Source organism: Brachypodium distachyon, chromosome 1 (genome assembly GCF_000005505.3).
Source record: "Brachypodium distachyon strain Bd21 chromosome 1, Brachypodium_distachyon_v3.0, whole genome shotgun sequence".
NCBI classification, from domain to species: Eukaryota; Viridiplantae; Streptophyta; class Magnoliopsida; order Poales; family Poaceae; genus Brachypodium; species Brachypodium distachyon.
In genome coordinates, this window is record NC_016131.3 from 69,189,677 (window position 1) to 69,207,367 (window position 17,691).

Genomic DNA, 17,691 nt, shown 5'->3' on the forward strand with positions numbered 1-17,691 from the left:
CTTTCGCTGTTGCCCGACAAAAATTTTGTGGGCACGGAACGATCGACCACAGCCCGTCCGTGTTGTGGATTAACTCGAACCAAATTCCTTTTGGATTCTTTTCCCGGCCAGCTCGATCGTCTGTATGTAAACTGAACGAAACAAGCTAGGCACCGATACAGTACAGTGGTAGTCCTGTAGTTAGTCTCTGGCTTGAACGAAAACGTCCAGTGGAGAATTCGCTTGTTGCGACTTGAAAACTAAGTTCAAGTCCGGTGGAGACTTGAAAAACAAGTTCAGGTATAGTAGTCGAGAACGGCCAAGTCAAAATGCAGATGGACCGAACGGCCGTGGGGTCCCTGCCTACGGCGGCAAACAGGTTGGATAGCTGCTAGCTAGCCAGGGGCCCTGCCGCACAGCCCCGTACCGCCCCCATAACGCATATCCGTCATGTATGTACACATGCGCCCGCCTTAATTGATTGCACACGATCGTGCATATTCCCGCCGGGATCGAGCCCACCACGGCACGTCTCGGCCGGCGTCGCGTCCTCATCGGCCGCCCGCCAGTTACCCGAAACGGCGGCGGGCGGCGCTGAACCGTGTAACGTACGACCTCTTCTCATTCGGTTTATATATACCAGCGCAGTAGTGCTAGCTGGTGACCAGGGAATGTGAAGTTAACAGATGACTCGGCTCATTTTCGGCTCGCAAAATTCGCCGTCAATTTGCATATATCCCGACCCGCCCGTCAAGCAGAAAAGACCCAGCTAGGGCTCGATCGGATCTTTTTGCGTCTCACTCTCAGTCTCGCGTGAAAGGGCCCGCTCGAACCCAGCAGCTTGTGCTCGGCCGCAAAATGTATTGAACTGAACCCCGCCACACACCGAAACCCGCTTCGACCACCGCTACCGGACACCGCTCGCCTTTCCACTTGCTAAAAGCAGCGGGGCGATGACTATTTTTCTACGGCGGAGACGCCGCCGGCCGGTCGCGAGCGCGCATTATCTGCACCGGATGTATATACGCCAACCAACGAATTTAACGAGCGAACGGCTTGGATCGGTAAAAAATCCTCCGCCTGCCGCCACGAAAGGATCGATCACCCGAAAATCGACCGGTATATATTTTCAGAGGTGAAGGAAATCGACCACTACGTTCCAACGAGAAGCGCCATGTGACGTCAAGACCCAGGCCGTCGCGGCGACCGAGAAACAGCAGCCGAAAACTGAAAATCCAAGTACACCAAGCGGCGATACCACGTCGTTTTCCGCATGGGATACGTATCCTGTCCATACCGGGCGAGAAGGCGGTTCCATTAATCCGCCCTGAGATAATAAACGCAGGCGCAGCGGGGATCAGATTCTTCCTTTGTTCCGGTGCGGTGCGCTCTGGGCGGCCGCCACGGCACGGGCCTCGCTCGCCGCACACGTCCTTTCTTTCCCCTTGTGCTAGCCAACAAAAAGGGGGCGAGGAGGAAGAGGTCGAACGGCAGTGGATAGGGATGTCCTGCAAAATAATGAAGCCCCGTGACAACTGACAAGCAGCGATCCCGGTCTGTCTGTTTTGACAGGAGAACCATCGAAGAGCATTTTCCCTTTCCAACTCCGTCCATTGAAGGAAGCGATGCGTTTCCGGTGATCTTTTCTTTTTTTGAAAATTCATTTCCGGTGATCTAGGTCCATCCACTTCCAGACAGGAGTACTTCCGCTACTTTTTGGAGGCAGTAGAAAAGAAGGATCTCCTTGTCTGCTCCTTCGGTCCGGAATGTGCATCAGAATTCGTGGTCCCTTCACGGAGACGAGAATAAACGTGCTGTGCTGGTCAAGGGCTCGATCTGCGAAATTCGCCACGGCGATCTTTAGTGGGGATTTCATTTTTATTGACTGATCATATCACTTCACATTCATACTGAATCAACTGACGAAACCTAGACAGAAAGCTCATAGAAACCTATTTTAGACCATGCAGGAAAGCTGCGTGTATAAAACCTGGCGGAACTCATGCTTTATTTAGAGACCGTCTGGAAGGGCTTGTGGTCTGCACTGTGCTGCCTCACAGCTTTTAGTCTAACCGTGTCTGCGTTGGCACGAAATCGATAAAACAAAAGGGCCAATCACCTGGGAAGATCTACAAGTTGGCTGCTTGTACAGCTCGCCAAAAATCTATATTCCATAGTTGCTGGATAACTTTAACAATTGGAGAGTTGGGTTCAGGGAGATATAGCAAATGTTTGCCTTCTCTTCTGCTTGACTCAGAAATCCAATTCCCCCAATGACGTCATTGGCAAAGCCGACCGTTGCTAGCTAGTGATGTAACGCCACTAAAAAGCTGGCCGGTCTTTCGTGATCACCGAAGGAGCACGCGAACCTAACCGTGTAAACCAGGTGTAAAGGGGCAGTTTTCTTTCTTCCACTATCCCCAAAGAAATTATTTTTGCGGAGGAAAGGATCCAATTAATGTGCAGCTAATTACGCCCCAATTATGGACTCCACTCCGGCCGTCGGCTTCAGTGGCTTGGATGGGCCACGGTTAAGATTCAGAGAAAACCAAAGGGCAATTAGTTAAGCCGCCAGTCAGCAGCCAATTCGGGTGGGTCTCTTGTCTCTGGGTCCCTTTGTCATACGCTTCTCGCCCGCCGGACTGATGATCCATCGTCTCCCTCTGCCTTTTTTTTTTCCAGTCTCGCAGCAGCAACACCAACAACAACACACGCCGCCCCTTTTCCCCTGCCCCTCGAGCTGCCCCACACACATGATTCAGGAGAGAGCGGGCCGGCCGGGGCCATCAGCGCGTGAGTTACAGCTTTAAACCCCTGATATCCGCATCAGTTTTCAATTATGGTTAGATAGCGAAGGCCCAAAGCTAGGATCGATGAGAAGAGAGACTCTCCCTGGGAGAGCTAGCTAGCCTAGCCACTAGCCAGCGTATAGTAGTAGCTTTCGGGCGCCTATATATACGTGGTGCTAACTGCTACATGCGTATGCATATATTGGCGGCCACTTTCTCCCCCCCCCCCCCCCCCCCCCCCGCGAGCGCACGCAGAGTGCAACTGGGGGATTTGATAGAAGAGTCGTAGTGGAGAACTGGAGAGATACGGTTACTGGGAGGCGATGGTGGTGCTGATCCGGGAGTACGACCCTTCGACGGACCGCGAGGGCACGGAGGCCGTCGATCGGGACTGCGAGGTCGGGCCGACGGGCGGGATGTCGCTCCACGCCGATCTCCTCGGCGACCCCGTCGCCCGCATTCGCCACTCGCCGGCCTACCTCATGCTGGTATGTACGAATATACATGCCTATCTATCTGCAATTCTGTATTATATACGTATTGTGCAGCCGCATCAATGCGCGCGGATACGTATGTCGACGGTCGATGTGTTAAGCTTCATCGGCTTGCTGGTTCTTGAGTAAACAGTTGGACGTCGATCGAGCCGGTTGATGTATATATCGTCGTTTGATCAATTCTCTTTTTTGGTGGTAGCTAGTGGGTTGCTTTAATCCTTGAACTGTGTTGATTTGGACATGGTGAAGGTAGCTGAGACGTCTGGTGGGCCTGGCGGGCGCCGGATCGTCGGCGTCATCCGCGGCACCGTGAAGCCCGTCGCCACGGGCAAGCATCAGAGCTGCGCCCCCGCCTTCGCCAGCGTCGGCTACATTCTCGGCCTCCGCGTCTCGCCTTCCCACAGGTAATTAAGATCGAATTCAATCCATCTTTCCCGTGCCCGTGACATTTGTGGCATTGATTCGGCGCGTGGTGGAAGCAAAAGGAACTAACTAATGGGCGCGTGGATGCATGCAGGAGGATGGGCATCGCGCTGGAGCTGGTGCGGCGGCTGGAGCAGTGGTTCGCGCTGAGGGGCGCCGAGTACGCGTACATGGCCACGGAGAAGTCCAACGAGGCCTCGCTGCGGCTCTTCACGGGGCCCAAGCTCGGGTACTCCAAGTTCCGCACGCCGTCGCTCCTCGTGCACCCCGTGCACGCGCACCGGCTGCGCCCGCCGCGCCGCGTCACGGCCCTGGTCCCGCTGGACGCGCTCGACGCCGAGAAGCTCTACCGCCGCCGGTTCGCGCGCGACGTCGAGTTCTTCCCCACCGACATCGGCGCCGTGCTCGGAAACACGCTCTCCCTGGGCACCTTCCTCGCCGTCGTCGTAGGCGCCGAAGACGCCAGCAAGAAGTTCGAGTGGCGGGGCGTGGAGCAGTTCCTGGCGTCGCCGCCCGCGTCGTGGGCGGTGGCGAGCCTGTGGGACTGCGGGGGCGTGTTCCGGCTGGAGATGCGCGGCGCGTCGCGCGCCCGGCGCGCCCTGGCCGCGGCGAGCCGCGCGCTGGACAGAGCCGCAAAGTGGATGCGCGTGCCCTCGGTGCCGGACTTCTTCCGCCCCTTCGCGGGCTGGTTCGCGTACGGGCTCGCGGGCGAAGGGGACGAAGCCCCGCTGGCGGCCAAGGCCCTGCTGGCGTCGTTCGTCAACATGGCGCGCGGCAGGGCTGCCGCCGTGGCAGTCGAGGTGGCGGCCTGCGACCCGCTACGGCGCCGGCTGCCGCACTGGCGCCGGCTCTCCTGCACGGAGGACCTCTGGTGCATGAAGCGGCTGTGGGGCGGCGAGGATGACGTGGACGGCTGGGATTGGGCCAAGTCGGCGCCTGGACTCTCCATCTTCGTGGACCCCAGAGAGGTGTGATTGACTCAGCAGCGACCGGGACGACGACGACTACTAGAGCTAGAGCTAGAGCTAGGCTTCAGATTTTTTTGGCCTTTGGGACGTTTTGGTATTTTTAACCTTTTTGGATGGATTTAGCAGCTTCGTTCTTCTTTTCAATGGGTAGTTTTGGTAGTCGAGATTTTGTAGGAACTGCTTTTTGTAGAATCGGGAAGGCTGGGAATCGATCGAATCGACGAGACAGAGGTGTGATGCGGACGCAAAGATGGAACATATCGTCATGCAGTCCTAGATACTACTCACATTGAGTTATCGCTCCTTACATCTCTCCTCTGTTTTTAGTCCTCTGTGGTCGCCGGCTATACCTGAGCATGGTGGTCTGGCCCGGCCCGAAGCCTGATGTCTCGGGCCGGGCTCGGGCTTCTGTTTCCAATCCCAAGCTCGGCCCGAAAGCCCGAAAAAAGTCCGAAATGACAAAAGCATGTACTTTTAGAAAAAATAGGTATAAAAAATCATTATTTATTTCAGAAATAATTATTTTAATGCTTAAATGGCATATTTTCAGGGTTTCAGGCCGGACCGGGCCCGGGCTTCAGGTTTGAACATCGGGCGAGGTATATTGCCGGCCTGCCGGACGTGCTGTACTCCCTCGGTTTCAGAATACAGCGCACGGTATACTCCACTTTTTGTTAACTTCTAAAAAATGGCTAAATTTATAGTATTTACAGTGTCTAATCAAAATCACTAGATCTGTTGACATATTTTCATATTATTATATTGATTTGGGACTATTTAATTTTTTTTATTATAGCGGACGGCAAAAATTACATGCATATGTCTTGTGTTTTGAGACGAGGAAGTGGAGTAAAGCATATGGAAGACAAGAGATACTCCAACCGCTAGAACTCAAAGTAATTTAATCGTTTACACATGCTACCACAACCGCTAGAACTCAATTTATGGCGTCTAGCAAGCTATATATGGGCTCTCGGCGCCGTGTGTCGCTCGCCGTACCTTTTAAAGAGTTCCGGCACTGTGGCAAGGACGCCGGATGATGAATTGATGGGGATGCAATGGCATATGGGGGGCTCCTGACACTTCACTGTGCGTACCTTGTTCTTTTGACCGGCCGGACAGATCGAGCTCTAGCTTAATTAGCTCGCTCGCGAAGCACTGTCCATGCACTTGCTGCGGGCCGGCGGCGACTGTACTGCTGCCACTGCGTGGTCATGTGGCTAGCTCATGTGTGTGTGTGTGCGCGCTACCTAACGTAGGTGTGAATGTTGTCCAAAAGAAGCAAACGAATTTAGCAGCGCCGCGGTGTCGTGTAACAGGAAATGGCAATCACCCGGCCGGCCGGCCGGGCCGTACCGCCGCGCGAGCTCCGTATTGATTGCCTTTTGCTTCGTGCCGTCGTGGTGGTGTGCATGCAGACTAAGTAGCAAGGACGGAATGATTGGATTTGTCGTGGTGCATGCGTCGATCGATCGGTGATCCTATTTGCCTCCACTTATTACAGTACATCTTTGGGCGACCACGAGTCCACGATGGTACCCTAGAACAAGAGGTTAATTACTTAATTACCGCAACAATATGCATGTCATGTCTTGAATTGACTCAAGAGGGAAGTAGCGCCGTAAGCTGCACGTACAGGATTTATATAGCAGGCGGAGATTTATTAAGTGGACAATCCGTCACCACTTCAGCAATATCCAAGATGACCCAAGATCAAGCAACATTATCACGTACGAGCGGTCAAATTTTCTACCGATCGATCGAGCTACTTCTATGTACTTTCGTGCCTCTCCCCTTTCACCTAGTCATGTCAAGACACGCACATATAATGTATATCATGCTTGGACAAAGCATCAGAACACGTTAATTACATGCACTCCGAAATATTTTGAAATGATCGATTTTGTGCAACTTTACTTAGGTGGGCGTGCATATGTGTCGATGTGTGGTCGATGCATGTGCTAGTGTACATGTGGGTCGTGATATGCATGCATATATATAAATCTGTATATCAGCTGCATGGTTGCTAGCTGTTGCGCATGCATATATACATGGATTTGGGAAATACATGTGCTCTTGCACTGTTGTCCAAAAAAGAGCTCTTCCCATCTGGGCTGCCTGCTCCGGTACGGGCTTGGACTTCTGGCCAGCCACAGATGCGTGAGGTTCATTGTGTCCTATATTTGCTTTGTTTGTTCCTAAAAGTAAGAAGTCTTAGTAAGTTTGTTAAGTCAAACTTGTTCAAATTTGACTATTTTTTTAAAATATAATAAAATCTACAATGCCAGGTAAGTATAGTACGCTCTGTCTGAAATTTAGTCAAATCTAAGTCACTTATTTTCAGACGGATGAACTATAAAATATATAGACATATTTCATAAAACTAGTTTGAAGTTCTAGGTATTGGTATTGGCAAATGTTCTTATAAATTTGGTCAAACTTGAAAAATATTAACATGCAAGTTGTTAAACACTCCACTCACGTGCTAATAGAAAGCGAGACTATTTTTCAATCTCGGTTTCCCATGATTCAAACATTGTGATTTCATAGCCATAGTTAAATAAATATTATTGAATTCTTTGTGGGGCAATATTGATTGGGTTCAATAACCAGAATTTTCCGAAGACCTAGTAGTTAGCCACAAACAAGTGATGTGGCAAAGTTTGGTCTTTTTTCATTTTCCCCCTGAAAAGGTTATTGGCCTCTGATGAAAATGATGCACACAGCCAATACAAGCCTGATGAAAGAGATGACGAGAGGTGTTCCAAATGTTTTAAAGAGTAACATCAAAAGTGTTTATTTTCGAAAAGGGGAAAACGTCCCCGACTTCTGCATCAATCGATGCACACAGCCCGGGAAAGCCATAAATCAGCATCACCTAAAATCGTAGCTCGGTCATCCTGTGAACCCTAGCACCCCCAAACAGCTATCGAAATACGCATGAACATGACGGCTTCGACCTCTTTGATTTGTCATTTGTTATCAAGCGATTGGTGCACAGGTTAAATTTATGTTTCACATCACCGACTGAGCATACGCCCCTTCATTTGTTCGAATGACTGATGTACTCTTGAGCTTTGACAAAGCTGGGCTATGATTTGATCTCATCGGTTTCTAGGATGTGATCCTCGCAACACAAAAAGAAGAGGAAGAAGAACGATGGGCTGTGATTTGATTTGTCGGTCGGTTTCTAGTAAGTGTCCAACATATTTGCTTAACGAAATAAGGGTTGGCTAATTAAGCTAGCTAGATAGCTCTCAGACGGGTCTGTCAAGTCGAGAGTCTTGTCAGCTCTCAAATCTATTGATGTAGGTGGCGTGATATGCATGTATGTGATCAGCTGATGCATCTGTGCATAGGAAGTTTCTTACGCAAGGGAGAGGGCCGGCCGGGTAGGTAAGTAATTTGAGATTAATATACTTCGTTTTGCTATTGAGAAGTCGTATGTTTTTAATTAGAGAGCAATCGATGTGTTAACCATCGGATCTTAATCCAATGATAACAAATGGGAGATGAGAAAATGAGGATGACCATCAGATCTTAACAAATGGGAGATGAGAAAATGAGGTTTGCCTGGAAGCATCAGTTTCCAGGGATCGGGCGCACGTAAAACAAGTCGAGCCGTGGACGCAGGCTTAAACCCGGGCACGATCGCGTGATCCGGTTTATTATCCGCGAGTACGCACGTAATGTAACTGACTTTGCTTTTTAATCTAGACCGGCGTAGCGATCGTCTGAAAGGCAGTCAAACAAAGCTCCCGTGATCAAGTATCCACGCGAGACGCAGGGAGGGATGCAATCTGACCTGTGACCACTTTGTCCCGTTTGCTGGCCGGTCAAACCGCAGTTGACGAAACAAGCACTTAAATCTGTCGTTCACGTACGAGAGCCGGACGCGCTGACTGGTACGCCTAATAACTCCTTTTTGCCGGACTGACTGGCTTGCTGGCCGGACACGGATCAACGCGTCTTGAGGCGATCTCTGACCGGTCACCACTTTCACTCCTGTTATTCAGTACAGCCGGTGAAGGCAAGACTAAAGGGCTGAATTAACGACCAGCGCATTAGCGCACCAAATGAAGTTCTGCACAATTCTCGTTAGCCCATCGACCCGCCGTGATCTTGTGAAAGTATTGAATTGGATCGGGCTGATGCCCTCATGCCAGCCGTTCGTTTATCAGATGCTGCAGCGCCGTTTTTGGCTAGAAGCTTCCTGCATTCTTCCCTGTCGCGTCATCCGGGGATTTGTTCTGGATGGTCGACTGTCGCGGCGCGGTCTCGCCATTGCCGGGGGGTAACCTCTCCGATCAGCGTAGCGTACTAGCCTTTTCTTTTTGAGGGGAGCGTAGTAGCAGGGAATAAAATGAGGCCCATAGCGTTAAGTTAGGTGGGCCGTTTCAAAGGGGGCCAGCCCACAAAGGCACGGGTGCGGCCTGTGCCGTCGTCCGTGGAGGCATCCCGCGTTCCCGCGGACGAAACGCTATATGCACATTTTAGGAATAGATAAATCCATTTTTGTCCAATTTGAGACAAGAATTATGGAGCAGAGTGAGTAATTCCTTTTTTAGCGTGACCTATTTGTCATTTTGAATTGCAATTGAGCACTATAAAATTACAGACAGGCAAGGCTGCAAATCGTTGAGTCCAGTTGCCTTTCAGTCACATTCCTGGAGTCTTGGATATTTTTCATCTTGTAGTTTTGCCAGCCAAACAATATCTTGCTAGTATACCAAACTCTGCAGATGCCTCCGATAATCTCTATCCTTAGTTCAGGATAACACGTCGAAGATGAAAGGTAAACTGAGTTTAACTTGGTAGTGATCTGAAATCAGGTCGTCACAGGCTCACAATGGCAAAAGCACTTATGGTTCTAACACTTCTTATAAACCACTAGGAGCGAATGACATAAAACCTTACAGTAGCACCCAGAGTCTCATAGGTTTCATGGCAAGCCTACATGCTAATAAGATGCCCTATAAGCAGACCTCACATTGTGACATCCCCTACAGGCTTGTAAAACATTACTTGCTTCTATGCAACATTCGTAAGGAAGAAGAAGAGACCAACAGCATCTAAAATCTAGGATCACTTCTCTTTGGTGAAATGCAGGGGACTATGCGGCAGCTGGCTTTGTGCTCCGGGAGGGAGTCCTCTTTGGATGCTCCTGGCGCTGCAAGATGGCGCTATCGGATGAGTCCGAGCTGCTTCGCTCCCCAGTCAAACCCTTGCTCGACAACATCTTCCCTAGAGCTTTCTTTGGTGTCGCGGCACCTTTCACCTTGCTGCTGGTGCTCCTGTTGCTACCATGGCTCTTTTCTGCATTAGTACCGGCGGTGTGTACCTTTGTTGTCTTCGACAGGCTGAGATCTTCCACTGCCATGACTCCATCCCACTCATCTTCAGTGTTTGTTGTGGCGCCTGACCTTGAGCTTTCGTAGGAGCCGATGCAGATGCTCTCAGCTCGGATTGTGGCTGCTGCAGAAGCCCTCGTCTGCTCATGGTATAGCACCTGAACCACAGTCCTCAGGGGAAGGCGCTCGTTCTGCACGGCATGAGCACATGCGTCGGGCGACAACTTCTTGCAGTCCATGAGGCTGCAAAGCTTCTTTTTGTCACTCTTGCTTACGTTTGGGTGCTCCTGCTCAAAATTGGAAGAGAAAATGTAAACTACTACGAAACACATTGAAAAATGAGAGAAATTAGAAGGGATTCTGTATGGCATGTATATATTAAGTGACTGGATTGTAGCATTTAGATAGATTTTCTTTTATTTTTCTCCACATGTACATAATTTTATAATTTTAATAAATTGCTGTAGGTCTTTTTCCCCCTAAAAAAATGTATATATTAAGTGCTATGGCAGCAGTAGATTCAAAAGAGTTTCATAAACCAAACAAAAAGGCAACAAGTCAAGCGATAGGAACATATGCTGGAGTACGCATAAGAAAGTGCTTCAGTATGCAATCAAGATTCATCTGCTGAGTTGTGACATTTTGTTAGTAGTTGTAAGAGTACCTTCAGATACATGTCGATTGCGCGATATAACCCATCATGAATCAGCCTTGAGTTGCCTGAAACTGCTTCAGCAAGATTAATGAACTTCAAGACAGGTGTATTTGGGTCCTTTGCAACCTCGGTGAGATACCCATCAATAACTTTTGTTACTGTATTCATAGATGCACTAGGTGCTTGGATATGACCACTGACTTCAGCAGCATTATGTTTCTGAGCATTTTTGCTATCTTGCCTGACATACTCTTCAACAATACTAAGAATCATGTCAATGTCATAAACAGTGGTCTCCCCGTCCACTGTAGGAATCAGAAGATCTGACACAGTAGCTTCATCCAGTTGCCGCCCAATACGCTTCACCAGCTCTTTCCTGCACATCTCTCCACATTTAAGCAAATTTGCTGCCCTCAGTAGCTTTAGCAGGAAGCTGCATGAGACTGAACCTTTCTCTGATGGTAACAAGCATGTGATGGTAACTAGCATTGCTCGAACCTTTGCATCACCATGGATCATTGAAACCTTGCTTAATGAGGGCAGCTTCTTGTATGTGTAGGCTTTAATAGCCTCACCAATAACATCTTTCGGTACCATACCCTTGGTTTTGATTGCTGTTATGATTTGCTTGTAGGAATCAATGTCAAGATCTGTGAGATCCTCGACCCACCAATCCTTTGGCACAGACTGCTGCTTCTTGACACCATTCCATTGCAAATCAAGATCATTCTCTGTTGGGAGCTTCTTGCGATTGTACGTATATGACCATTCAACCTTGGAAGTGTCAGCAGAAGCTTTTGATGCAATGGAGTCAATGCAGTGGCTTACCAGCTTAAGATCCTCTGACCATGGTAAATGAGCCTTTGTTGTCCCAAGAACAATAATAGAGTCTTTCCAACTCCTGAATATGCTTGAGCTGAGGAAGACCTCGATCTTGTAGATGAGGTTACCCTTGTCGACATTTTCATTCATCTCCAAGTACTCCGCAGCACAGCGGGAAGCAATGACATTGTAGGCATTCAGTGTGACAACAATGCCATAACAGAACTTGGCACATATCTCAAAAGCCTTCGGGCCACCAGGAATGTCATGGATAGGGACCTCAATATTTTCATCACCGGTAGTTGGGATCAACTTCTGAAAGCGAGCACACTTGGATAGAAGTGGAAACTGCATGGGTGGTAGACACAAATCAGAAAGGCATAGCTGTATAGTTCATGAGAAAAAAGAACGGCACGGTCAAGTGTTGAACAATGCATTGTAAGAACTCGGCACCATGAACTGCAACGGGATCAACTAGTATGAAAATCTGTCTTTTACGTGCAATCCATGCAATTTAGCAGCATGGACACCCAAAGTCATGAAAAAAAACTGAAAACATGGCAACATAGAAACAATATTCATCAATTATGTGACAACTTCAAATTCAAATCCAATATGTGCATCGATAAGGAAAAATGACAAATTGAGTTTTGGACATTACCAAATGCAAATCCTACCATTTAGTAATTATTCACAGCAGAATTTATCCTTTTATTTTTTTATGCGCTGATTTAAATTTAGGATTTTGTGGCATAAGAGACGAATCTTGCATCCATATCGTAAAAGAAAAAACTTTTCATGACTTTTTTGGACATGCTGTCTGACTAGATTGCACCTATCCACCTAAAGGGCAGATTTGATACTAGTTGCTTCCCTGAAAGACTACGAGAGCAAATAAACTGCTAGACATGATGTGATAAAAAAAAAGAGCACTTATTCTTGTTAGGGTTTTCAGGATGGAAACAGGAGAGCATGTTGGTAACCAAATGTGAAACAACATGCGGGCCATGGTCTTCTCAAGCACAAGTAATTTCTACTGTGATAAAGCTTGTGAGAACAGTCCACAAAAAAAAACGAAAAGAAAGGGCATGCTTACCTTGTGAAGGTAAAACTTTGTGCTCCCTATCCGAACAGTGATATCGCTCACCAGTTCACTTTCCACAATACTGCAAGAACAGACAATTCTCATCAGAGAATAGAAAAGAACAAGCAACTAAAATGGTTTGATATATTGGACAGACAAGATAACCTTAAGTTCATATTTCATTTTTTCTGCAACAAATGGATTTGTCTATCTATCTAGCATTGAGAATATTTACAAATATGGCCAATCATGAGATCGGTAATACACAAATGGATAGAAAATTGAAAACTATTCATCTACACATAGTTTTGAAAGGGATGTATTCCATTGCACCAAGAAATAACAGTATACACTTCGTCTCATAAACATATAAGGAAACTTTAACTCAAAAGCAGCATCCAGGTTTAGTTTAGCACATTGAAAAAAAAACTAAACGAAAAAGAACTACTCTGCACATATATCACTTTCAAGTTCTCAGCTCCCTCATCCCTTCAACCATTTATGTAGTTGTGTACTATGTGTGTTCAAGACTCCAAGACTATGGTTTCTTTTAAGCTGTATTTTAAATCAAGCAGCTATATATTTACAGCAACTCACCAAATCTTTATAAGTTCGGTCTAACCAAGGCATAAGTAAACGATATTAAATATGAAGAGGTTAAGTTCATATTAAAGGTACTTGTGTGAATGCCACGGACAAACAATGCACATATCATGGATGACAATCTATATTGCCCATAACATATGACCATAAGATAATATAAAAGAAAGAGTAGTAGTTTTCGACAGTTTGGACCCTCTGGCAAACCATAGTTCCTTAACCTGGTTTCTCCTAGCATTTTAGGGACCCCTTGGTCCAATGACTATAAAGAACAGCACTTTCAGAAATGTAGAACTAAAGAAAACTGAGACAACCCCGGTAACAGTTGGGATCATGTCCTAACATAAAAGTAATAAACAGCAAGATCGTGGTATGTTAATCATAAGGCAGAAAAATAAAATAAAAAATGCACAAAACAAGGTGAAGGAAACAGAGGAAGAGAAGTGATCAATCACCTGACTTCACTCCCATCATCCTGAAAGGTATCCGGATTCGAGCCAAGCTTCATGAACTTCATCTTGAAACAAACAAGAGAGCACGATCAAATGCACAGCTTCTCAGTCCTCCAGACCAGTACTACAAGAAGAAACAACGGTGCTAGCCCATATTTGTCCACGGCACGAACAGCAACAACGGCTCCAGAGGACACAAGTACAGGGCGCAGAAGCAACTTGACACCCCTAGGCCGGTGGCTGCGGCGGCGAGATGGAATATTGCAACGTGCCCTGCCCGGCGCGGAGATACTTCGTACAACGGGAAGAAAGAAAACCAAACAATAGGATGGGTTCTTCGAGCACACTCCACCGGAGCCCCTACTTATGCGGGCAGTTGTTGCTGCTAGCGTAGGCAGTGAGGCGAGCGAGAGACGGGGAGGAGCACAAGCGGCTTCAGGAGGAGTAAACTATAAGGAGTACTTGTGGGGAAGGGGGGGCAATGAACCAGGAGGGACACCCGGCCACAAAGCACAAAGCTGACACAAACCCACCTCCTCCTGCTATTTGTTAATCTCCTGTCCTTGATCTGATCAAGATTTGTTTGTATAACTCCCCACCTATTTCCTCTCTCTCACACACACCGGCCGGTACCGTTTGATTTGATAAACCAAGAATCACGCAGGATCTTGTGTCCAACGCGCCATCACAATAAACAACTGGTCCACATTCCTCCCCACAGCATTCCCCAAACCACGTATCCGGCTACAAATCTCTGCGAAAAACAACGGGAAGAACAGGGGTTAGTGATCTTAATTAGTAAAAAAATGCAGAACGTCGGAGCAGGAGTCGACATTGAGCATCTTTTTCTAATGCGTGGATGGGGGCGGAGCAAATATGGGAGAGACCGACCGGTAACCACTTGCTCACTCCGGTCTGTGCTCGTGTGGGGCGAATCTTATCAAGATGCCAAGATCTCGAAGTTTTTTCCTTTGCCGAGATCGACGACGGGAGGGGAAAAGAGCATGGAAAAGGAATTAAAAAGGCGTCAAGCCCCAGGGCATGAGGGAGCATGTGGAGGGATCAAGATTTTATAGCAGCAACACGCGCAAGGCAACAAACAAAACAGTGGGCTACCCAACAACGAGAAAGCGCGCAAAGATCGCAAGAACAAAGGCAGAGAAAGCGAAGGGCGGCAAGGCATCAGCCGTTACCCGAGAAAGAGGAACAGTGCGAGTGCGAGCGAGACCCACCCCGAGCAATGGAGCCACCCCCTCTTCCTCTCCCCAAGAACTGGTCAGCTGGGAGCCTGGGAGAAGAAAGAGTGCAGCAACCCAGATGCAGGCACGCAACACAAGCACATGCGCCCGTGTCTCCCTGTCTATGTATCTAAACTCCGCGCGCGTGCTGGTGTTGTTCGTTGGGACTTGGGAAGTGGGAAAAAAAGAGTGAGCTTGGCGATTAACCTCAGCACCAGCGAGTAGCGATCAAGCGAGAGTGACCTTGCACTTGCAGTTGCAGGCAGGTGTCCTTCTCCTTCCTCTCCTCGCCCTCCAATGGCAGCGCGGTCACCAGGCCAGGAGCGAGTGATGCTGCGTGCCTCCTCTCCCCAAGTATACTACCCACACCACCACCGCCGTCCTCTGCTCTCTTTCTCACGATGCAACAGTCAGCAACAGCGAAAGCGAAGAGAGAAAGAAAGGAGAGAGGCTCACCGCAAGTGTCCAAGAAGGAAGGGAAGCAAGCAGCGAGCGGCAAGGGAGCAGCGGGCGCGCGGAGCTGCCGGCCGGCCTCCTCGCGCTTTGAGTTGAGGGAGCCGGGGCTGCGATCGCTTTTGGGTCTTGTTTGGTTTTCTCTGTTTGTTGGTTGGCTCGTTTGCGCGGTGCCCACAGGAGCTGCCTCTGTGCGTGGGTCGTCCTGCTTTGCTTTCAACAGGAGAGGGAATAGAAAGCTCTCTCGATCGCCTGCTGCAGGAGTGCCCTGCCCTTGCTTTTCCTTTTCTTTTTTCTCTCTCAGCGGCTCTTTTGGCAACACAGTATATGCGTATTTATGGAACAGTATGGGTCTTCGTCTTTACGGCACAGGCGTAGGATGTGCAGCCCATCCTCTCCTTCCATTCATCATGAAGGTCCGGCTTCCGTTCTGTGCGTGCACCCCTCGTTTTTGCTCGCTCTCCTGTCTCACGCGCCACGCCTCCCGCTAACCTCAGAGTGGCGTTTGCATACTTTATTTTTTTCAGTTATGCGCTACATACTTTATTTTTCGGTTAAGCGTTGCATACTTTATTTTCTCAGTTGTGCGTTTCATACGTTTCCTCTGAGTAACGGATCGTCGTATTTTATTTTTTCAGTATTGCGTTGCATACTCTATTATTTTTCAGTTATGCGTTACATGCGTTTCTTTTGAGTAATGTGTTGCATACTTTATTTCTTCAGTCACGCGTTACATATGTTTCCTTTGACGAATGCATTGCGCACATTTTATTTTTTGAGTTATGCGTTACATAAATTTATTTTTTAAGTTATGCGTTACATGGAGTACCTTTTAAGGCTGAGCGTTACCAAAAACCGATTATTATTTACTTTTCGTATGGGTTGCTTCTAGTGCCGTGAAGACTGCGTTGCATACATTTTATTTTTCGAGTTACGCGTTACCTAAATTTATTTTTTAAGTTATGGGTTACATACCTTTTAAGGCGGAGCGTTACCAAAAACCGATTATTATTATTTCCTTTTCGTAAGGATTGCTTCTAGTGCAGCGAAGAAGAAGACGAATGGCAGCATTTCAGGCATGCGCAAGCAAGACAGACAGACGCCCCAGCAAACATGAAAACGGCATTTTGCTTTACTCTGCTTGCTTGTACTCTCGCCTAGCCTGGGATCCGCGTGCACGGACACGAAGCAGGGGGTGCGGGGAAAGGGAAAGCTAATCTAAATAAAAATCCTGAACCTAAAAGCGGACCCTTTTGAAACGCCTAATTAATCTGGTCCCGGATCGCACAAAACCAGGGGGACGTGACTAAAATCAACCATTCTTGCTTGGATCGCCGTGTGCCTTTGCCTGCCGTGCGCATCCGAGATCGATAAAGCCCGGTCGCCTTTTCGATCCAGTTCCCTCTAGCTTTTTACCTCAAAAAAAAAAGTTCCCTCTCCTGGCCAGGCGCCTCTTTCCGGTTTTGTGTTTTTAATCCGGCCCCGGAAAGCGGCCTAGATCTCTTTTTCTTGGTCGATCAGTCGGCTTTGGTTTGGGCGGCCGCTTTAATTTGGAGCCGCCCGATGGCGCGTGCAGCCGTGCGCGCCGGCCTCGCTCGTGACGTGTCATCCGTAGGACACCACTGACGTGCGTTCTCGTAAGTTAAGCACGCCCGTGACTGGATTTTGCATGTTCGCTGTCCGGTTAATCAGACTGATCCACGTTTCGGTGACTATTCCCTGCAGCGGACGAGGCTTTCTTTCTCTTTTTTATTTTTTATGTAAAAAAAAAAAGAAGAGCCTGGTTAGGCCAAGGCCGGTTCACGCAGCAGTCCTTAAAACGGGTAAAAAACGACCGTCTTTAATGGGTCGCAGCCTTTGCGCCTAACCCGTGTCGATCGCTGTCGCACCCATGACTCACCGCTCCCCCGGAGCTGATGATCGATTAATTGGCGTCCTCGCTTCACGCGTGGTTGCCCTCTCGTCTCGACAGTCTACGTAACGCGTACACAGTCTACGCTAGAACTTTTGCGCGTACTAGCACGTAGAGCGGTAGTACAGTATTGAATTTAGATGTAATGGCATACGAAGCGCATAGGGTTTTACTAGGTCAATAACGTTGGCACTACAGTGGCAGGGGGAATTTACTGCGTCGGGTCTAAGGCGATGATGGTCTCGCGCGCGGTTCTTTTGAGGCGTGCCGTGCTGGCTCTGACCTCGACAACCCATCATGATGTTGCGCTTCACGAAGCAATGAACTTGTGCTCTGCGCGTCCACAGACAACATCCACTACTGCCTTTTGCCCCTTTTCCCGTACCTAGGTAAAAAAGAAAAAACCCAGCCAGCTACTCCCACGCTAGCCTACACCCATCCGTCATCCTACCCCGTACTTTCGCCTGGTTT

General features: G+C 48.4%; 2 protein-coding genes across 5 annotated transcripts; one reads left to right on the top strand and one right to left on the bottom strand.

The window, feature by feature from the left end:
• The first annotated feature begins 2,744 nt into the window (after positions 1 to 2,744).
• LOC100823710 (probable N-acetyltransferase HLS1) lies at positions 2,745 to 4,960 on the top strand. The gene is made up of 3 exons (XM_003558500.4): positions 2,745 to 3,256; positions 3,512 to 3,666; positions 3,780 to 4,960. The coding sequence occupies exons 1-3, from the start codon at positions 3,092 to 3,094 to the stop codon at positions 4,657 to 4,659; spliced, it is 1,200 nt and encodes a 399-aa protein (XP_003558548.1). The 5' UTR covers positions 2,745 to 3,091; the 3' UTR covers positions 4,660 to 4,960.
• Positions 4,961 to 9,442: 4,482 nt separating this feature from the next.
• Positions 9,443 to 15,584, bottom strand: LOC100824020 (BTB/POZ domain-containing protein NPY4). Of its 4 annotated transcripts, none has more exons than XM_010230701.3 (5): positions 15,312 to 15,584; positions 13,621 to 14,371; positions 12,578 to 12,647; positions 10,669 to 11,829; positions 9,443 to 10,291 (listed from the first exon to the last, which is right to left on the bottom strand). In XM_010230701.3, the coding sequence occupies exons 2-5, from the start codon at positions 13,680 to 13,682 to the stop codon at positions 9,767 to 9,769; spliced, it is 1,818 nt and encodes a 605-aa protein (XP_010229003.1). In that variant the 5' UTR covers positions 13,683 to 14,371; positions 15,312 to 15,584; the 3' UTR covers positions 9,443 to 9,766. The 4 variants fall into 4 exon arrangements, with proteins under 4 accessions (XP_010229003.1, XP_024313442.1, XP_024313441.1 ...); XM_024457674.1 differs by lacking the exon at positions 15,312 to 15,584 and adding an exon at positions 15,099 to 15,219; XM_024457673.1 differs by lacking the exon at positions 15,312 to 15,584 and adding an exon at positions 15,063 to 15,219.
• Between the last annotated feature and the right edge of the window lie 2,107 nt (positions 15,585 to 17,691).

Coding starts and splice junctions, on each gene's coding strand:
- LOC100823710 (XM_003558500.4), top strand. CDS start 3,092: ATGGTGGTGCTGATCCGGGAGTACGACCCTTCGACGGACCGCGAGGGC. Junction 3,257..3,511: donor CGCCGGCCTACCTCATGCTG/GTATGTACGAAT, acceptor GACATGGTGAAG/GTAGCTGAGACGTCTGGTGG. Junction 3,667..3,779: donor CGCGTCTCGCCTTCCCACAG/GTAATTAAGATC, acceptor GGATGCATGCAG/GAGGATGGGCATCGCGCTGG.
- LOC100824020 (XM_010230701.3), bottom strand. CDS start 13,682: ATGAAGTTCATGAAGCTTGGCTCGAATCCGGATACCTTTCAGGATGAT. Junction 12,648..13,620: donor GATGATGGGAGTGAAGTCAG/GTGATTGATCAC, acceptor CTGTTCTTGCAG/TATTGTGGAAAGTGAACTGG. Junction 11,830..12,577: donor CAAAGTTTTACCTTCACAAG/GTAAGCATGCCC, acceptor CCACCCATGCAG/TTTCCACTTCTATCCAAGTG.